The sequence below is a fragment of the Hesperophylax consimilis genome, chromosome 21 (genome assembly GCF_061612785.1).
Source record: "Hesperophylax consimilis isolate HC1 chromosome 21, BYU_Hcon_1.0, whole genome shotgun sequence".
In the NCBI taxonomy this organism is placed as follows: domain Eukaryota; kingdom Metazoa; phylum Arthropoda; class Insecta; order Trichoptera; family Limnephilidae; genus Hesperophylax; species Hesperophylax consimilis.
In genome coordinates this window covers 22,966,887-22,974,110 of record NC_142856.1, presented here as the reverse complement: position 1 = coordinate 22,974,110, position 7,224 = coordinate 22,966,887, and the positions used below count along the sequence as shown (strand labels likewise).

The window sequence follows — 7,224 nt, the reverse complement described above, 5'->3', positions numbered from 1 at the left end:
GGCTTCATTTATTAAATAAAAAATGGTGTCGTCGTGAGAGCCCTGAAGGAGAAACCATCTGTTACTTATTCCAGGGAGAGAAAGCGATGGATAACCTCCAGTGAGCCAATTAGAAAATAATGATGCATTGCAAATATTATTTTTGTATTTTGCATTTAGACAGTATTTTAATAATGTTTACATTATCTAATTGGCAGTGTAGATTAAACACTGAACCAGGCATAATAAAAGATCGTGTGGTTACGATTTTCTAAGAAACTAACTCATCCTTGAGCATAGAACTTCAATTAAAGGCGCTACTGCGTACTAATAGTCGAAACTTGTTCCACTATTAAAACGCGATAAGCGGTGCGCGTAGACCGGATTTAGTAGTTTTAGTTAGAGCATTGGGAGAGTTGGAGGTAAAAGCGGAATCTATTTTTTCGCTTCATGTCTTATACAAATATAATACATCAATGTCCTTAAAGACAAAGGAACCCAATTAGAATCATTTCGTTATTACAAAAATAGCAACAAATTGTATCTCGAATTTGGGAATCGATTTACGTTTTCGAATGAATTGGTGATGATGTGACATCAATTAGTTCTGACTAATGACGTGCTGTGATTTCGATTGATTTTTGACAGAATCGATTCCTTGTTTGACGATGTTTCAAAACGATTTTCTCGAACAGTGATTTCGAATGATTTTTGTCAGCATCAATCCCTTGTTCGATGACGTTTCAAAACGATTTTTTATACGATTTATTTTTTAAATACCGAATAGGGGCCGTTCAAGTATTACGTAAGCAGATTTATTACAATTATTCACCCCCTCTTCCCCCTTGTCACCAAAAGTAAGCAAAGCTCTTACCCCCCCCTCCCAATTATTTGTGGGAATCCCCGAATATGTATTCGGTTTTCAAACATAGACAATGTGTGGGTTGCCAATGTGTAAAAAAAAATAACTACTGCTGAGCAGTGCTGACGTAATCACTATCTCGACCCCCCCCCACCCCCCCATGTCATCAAAAATAAGCAAAGCAAAGAGCCCGTGCCCCCCTATAGTGCTTACATAATACTTGAACGGCCCCAATTATAATATTTATATATCTGGCCGATTTCATCTTTCACATAAAATACATACATAACCTTAAAAAATATTCAATCTTACGATTCTTTATGGAACGCCCTCGGGGTGATTTTTTACAAAACCGGCACTATAAAAATAAACAATTTATGTTTATTAACCACAAGCTTTTGAACGAGCGGTGTTTGCGGACGGGGCGTGTATCTTACCGAGACAACCCGAACACTGCTCGCGTCATTTGATATTATACAAGATTAACAAAGGAACTGTTGTTTTTATTTTTTATTATGGTTAGTCTTGTTTTATTTTGTGAATATGGTTAATTTTTTTACATTTTTTATTGCTTCTGTTTTGTTTTTTTTTTGAACTGGTCAATTTTAAATTATGTTAACTGTTTATAAAAAATAAAATAACATGATGTTTTAGCATACTCATAGCTTCTTGTGTTGGTAGATAATATCCTAATTAAACATTTGACAATTATCAAAGAATAATAGCGTAATCCCAGTTCCTAGTGGATATCAAATCATATTAGCTAGTACGTAACACAATGTACCACCTGAATAATTTCTCGTATGTCAGCAATCCGAGATATTTTTGACGTTTCTCGGAGGTGGGAATCGATTTACGTTTTCGAGTGAAATCTGACCTTTGGTTTGGAATGATTTTCAAAACGATTGTCTCGGATTGTGTGATGATTTTTGACAAAATCGATTCCTTGTTCAACGACGTTTCAAAACGATTGTCTGGGACCATATCTAAGGACATAAATAAACCTGTCTCAGATTGTGTGACGATTTTGACAGAATCAATTCCTTGTTCGATGACGTTACAAAACTATTGTCTCGGACTGTGTGATGATTTTTGACACAATCGATTTGTCCATGATAATGATTCGAAATATTTCGATGATCAAAAATATCGAGTAAATCATCGATGATTCATCGATTGTGCCATCACTAGTTTATACACTGTGGAGTTCTATGGAGGGTAGCCATAGAGAATACACGCAGAACATTATGTTCCATGTGGTTTATCTATGCTTTACGGTTTATTTATGTTATTTCTATGATTATGTTTGTCAGTTTGTTGATAGTTTGATATTATGGAAATATCGCCAAAGTTTTGATTACGGTACTAATAATACAAAAGTGCTCATATTATAATAATTATAATGACCCATAAGATAATATGGGGCCCTCAGCATGAAGCGAGGCTTGTAGACCTAGTGAAAGAAGCCGATCACGTTTGGAATAACAAAAATACAGACTTTTTCAATGCCCGCCTTAGGAACTCTTCATTTCAGGATATTGCAGCAAAACTTGGCGGAGATTTTACAAGTAAATACACTATTTCACCAACTTTTGACACAGAATTGATTATTATTATTCAGATAGTGACCAGAAGTTGAGTCGTATCACCAATGGCATGTTTGTTCCTTTCTTACTTTAGATAAAACACCGACGACTATTGTTTTGTTTTTCTGACTTCATAGTCCACCCCGAATTTAATAACATGTCATTGAAATGATAAAACTATACGAAATTAAATATAAAACTTTAAAATCAATCAATAATAATATTTGAATGTGTTAAAATGTTAAGACTGCTAACCTCAAATTTTAATATTGTTGAACCCTATTAAAATAATTGTCTAACTTATTATTTATGTGAGTAAAAAGAAAGATACATCTATTCGCCATGTATACATACTCTCATGTCAAAATCTGTAATTTCGTATCTTCAATATTTGTGTTATATTTGTATTTTGACCGACAACATAATTTTTTGCATAACTTTTATTCACAGTAGTTTGTTACGATTTTTAATGATTTTATGACTGTTGACATATTGAATCCATCTCGAATTAAATTGATCACAGGCCACACAATATTTTTATCTGTCAATTAATTTAATACACCTGTAAGCTTATTTTCAGTTTTTATGAAATTGTGTTTTTCCAGCAAAATCTGTGCAAGAACGCTGGACCAGCATAAAGAGCACCTACCGCAACAATTTGCGTAAAGTAGAAGTCACCAAGAAGACCTCCCACACCCCTGAGGACGTGTACCACCCTACCTGGCACTTGTGGGAGCAGTGCCAGTTCATGGCCGGCCTGGAGTTCAAGGCCATCAAGCGGAAGCTGGAGAGGACGCAAGCCGTACCCATAGAGAATGTGAAGATAGAGTACGATGTAAGTTTCATTCCAATCACTGCTCAGTGACTCACACCCCTGACTGAGGACGTGTACCAACCCACTTGGCACCCTGTGGACGCAGTGCCAGCTCAAAGCTATATCTGATCGCCATCTTGGGCAAAGCTTGGTGTCCGAAACGGTCACAAACCTGAAGACTTGTACATACAGGGTGTATCGGCAAGTACCCGACAAACTTTAACCAGCTATTCCTCAGCACATTTGGAGTAAAAAATGTTATGGGCGCTTTGCTGTCCGGTAACATTTTTTTTCCATTAAAAACAAAAAATAAATAAAAAATCCACACTCCGTCACTGTCATTTGCATTGTTTCTCGTGTTAAACAGCTGTTATTAGCAAGTGTGTCAAAAGTGTCCTCGCTCTTTCGTACACACTAAATAATAATAGTTAAAAATGAGACGAATGGTGCCGTGCCATTTCGTTGTGATTGTAAATGCGCGCCAACGTAGGTACGTACGTACATTATTCAACGAAACTCGAACAAAATATTGCCAGATGGGTTTTCAAACTTTGACAAAGGATAAAACATTGGTGACATGTGGTGAAAATATGAATAATAAATTTTTTATTAAAAAAAAATGTTACCGGACAGCAAAGTGCCGATAACATTTTTTTACTCCAAATGTGCTAAGGAATAGCTGGTTAAAGTTTGTCGGGTACGTGCCGATACACCTGTTTATCGTGGACATATTTGCAAAAATCGTTAAGTCAGAAATTTGACTTAATAATGCAGTATTATGAAGTTTATTATGATCTGTAAACTGACAGAACAGAAAGTCAGTAATGTTAAATTTATATTTTCTCTAATTTAAAAAATAAATTTAACGTTAAGTCGGAAATTAATATTTAGTACTAAAAAAAAACTTTAAATCAAATTGTATTATATTATGTCTAGCGATGCGCACTTGTATCTGCCCTCGTCATTTCTGGCAGAAAACTTTAACTCTATTTAATATTCATTGGCTGCAGTCACTCATGTTTCAAATATCGGTGTTTTCGTGCACCTGAGTGTTTGGATGTGAAAGTGAGCGTTAAATTACGGTATCTCACTTGATAACTAACTAACCATCACGCCGTTTCCTCGCAGGGATAGGCAGAAAGGACGCCAAACAACTCGGTCTTGGCACACACTCCTTGCTTTATTCACATTTATACATAGTCTCATACATACTCTTCTACTATTCTGACTCTTGACATGGCCCTACTCAAGTACCTGATACACTTGATCGTGCCATGTCTTCCTCGAGCATACCTGACTTCTTCTACATATGCACAAACCATCTAAGCATTCCTATGCTAATCTTATTCATTATGCTTACATAAGCCTTGCATTCTTTGTAGATCTCCACATTTCACACACGATCATACATGGTCTCACTTCTACAGCATTCAGTCTCACTTTATACTCCCCTAATAATCTTTACAAATACTTATATGTATGTATTTGTTTCAGAATGCAGACTCAGACTTCGAGCCTTTATCAAAGAAAAAGGCCTCCACATCTGGCAGCAAGAAGAAGATGAAAAGAATAGATAAATCAGAGTGTGAACAACTTCTAGAGGAAGCTAGAAGTGTTCTAAAAGTCCTGGAAAATGACGAAAGACTCAACCCGACTGAAGCCTCGAAATTCACTCACATCAGCAAACACGTCGCTGAACGACTATCCAAAATGCGACCTTATGATGCAGAATGCGCCACAAAGAAGATAATGGATGTTCTCTCCTTATTTAGTGAATTTAACCCTGACAATCCAAATAGAAATGAGTATTAGATTGATATATAAATGTATACTGAAAGATATTATTGTATATTTCACCATGTTAAGGCCGGGTGCTTGCTTTGTCTTAAAAATTTACAAAAACTTTATTTTAAATTGAAGGCTTAGATGAATGATAATTGAAGAATAATTGAAGGCATGCTCAGATTTTTTGCAGAAATTTACATGTGACAAAGTCATCAAATGGCCATTTGTTTTTTTTTTATAGTTGAAAGGTTTCCCTTAAATGCCGATTCTAAGTCCGTTTTAGCTTTTGAACAAATTGTGATCAGCAGAAAAGGACAACTGTCATGTTTTCAAGTGAATTGCCATTTGATGACAATGTTACATTTGAATTTCAGCGAAACAACAATTTGCAATCAAAAGATGGGTTGTTTCATGTTCCTGTTTAATGTTGTTACTAAGCGGTGAATATTTTAAACTGTTCGGTGATATGTAATAGACTACAACTCTTCATGCTTACTGAAATCGAATTGAATTGGCATTCTCTGACTGATGGGGTTAGAATTTATATTATGTTAGTATGTAGATCTCTTTCTTCTAGAAGGGGTAAAACAGTTTATTGTAAACCTAGCATTTTGAATCCGGTCTAATATTTGGACATTTCCGACATTTGGGCAAATCAATTGTGTAATATTAGTTTTAACGGTAGCTATTTACCACAATCACAACATTCATTACATACATCACAAATTGTTGTCAAAAATAATGTGATGTATTTTTAAACCTCACTGTCTTCTAAATCATCAAAAAGTATAAATGATTGACTTTATCGTAACATTTTGTGTTCAGATAATATTAATAATTATTACACTATGTATGTATTTTATATTTAAATATATGTAGGTAGGTATGTATATATTTACATAAGAAAATTCGATGCACAAAGATAATGTGTAAATAATTTAAATTGATCGCTTCTGATAAATGAAATTCTGCAATAACTTTTCTTATATGATCACTTGCTGATGAAAATACTGTAAATTGTAAAATGAAATCATTAATTTTATGGTCATTAAACATTTCGTTTGCACTATAGATTTTTCCGAACAAATGTATTTGGTTTGTATGTTTTCAGCCAACTTTTGTATTAATTACGTAAAAAATTCAAAACACATACAGGGTGTCAGGGCATAAAATGAGCTAACTTCGGGGGAAAAATAGAAAATGGAACTATATTTTTGTATAGAAAAATAGAGAATATAAAAAAGTTATTTATCTTTTTTACTTCTACCTTCCGAAGTTGGCGCACTTTACCCCTGGACACCCTCTATATGTGAAACTTTCCATACAAAAGGAACTTGTAGAACAAGGTTGTGTAAATACCCTGAAAGCTTTTTGTTGTTAAGCATGAGAAACAATATCACAGTTAGTAACCGATTGACCTAAAAATCATCTATTTTTAAATCTTTAATCAACCGTTAATCACATTTAAGAGAAGTTGACACAATTAAAATGTTTAAAATATTTATTTTTTGAGATATATGTATTTACTATATCTATATCGAACATAGAAAGGCCTGAAAGTTATACATATGTACTTAATTAGAGAACAACACCATTCAGGAACATATCTATTCCATTTTCAAGTTAGTGAACTATGAAATCATTGGTCTTAGCCAGCCGAACGATAGCTACCCATATATAGGTCTCATCGTCCCGGTCCTTGAGCGATGGCTGCCTACATTTAAGCTTTACTTAATTAGAGAACAACACTATTCACGAACATATCTATTCCGTTTCAAATTATTATAAGCAATAATTAGTCGCGTGAAATATCCATACAAATTGTATATATCTCCCGAGTAAAAATAAATGCTGCCGACGGGAATTGAATCCGTAACTTCTGATGTCCGGTCAGGTGCTCTGGACCACCGAGCTACGTCGGCTTATTTCCGACACGCAAAATAATTCAATATGTACTAGTACTTCAATCAACAATTACTGCTTATTGTGTATATTTTTTCATCTGTAAAAAACTTTATTTTGTAGGAAAGGCTTTGTTAATTCTAAATTTCCCACTAGATGGCGTCGAGACATATTATATCTACATTTGTTGGTGAAATATTTTGACTTGTCTTATTATATTATATAATATTCCATTTCAAGTTAGTGAACTATGAAATCATTGGTCTTAGCCAGCCGAACGAAGGCTACCCATATAT

The 7,224-nt window shown here is 34.4% G+C and overlaps 1 protein-coding gene across 1 annotated transcript; it reads left to right on the top strand.

Moving 5' to 3' along the window:
* The first annotated feature begins 2,159 nt into the window (after positions 1-2,159).
* On the top strand, positions 2,160-5,136 carry LOC149413754 (uncharacterized). Its single transcript, XM_089644680.1, has 3 exons — positions 2,160-2,409; positions 3,033-3,262; positions 4,736-5,136. Exons 1-3 carry the CDS (start codon positions 2,244-2,246, stop codon positions 5,051-5,053), a joined length of 714 nt encoding a protein of 237 aa, XP_089500806.1. The 5' UTR covers positions 2,160-2,243; the 3' UTR covers positions 5,054-5,136.
* Positions 5,137-7,224: the final 2,088 nt, after the last annotated feature.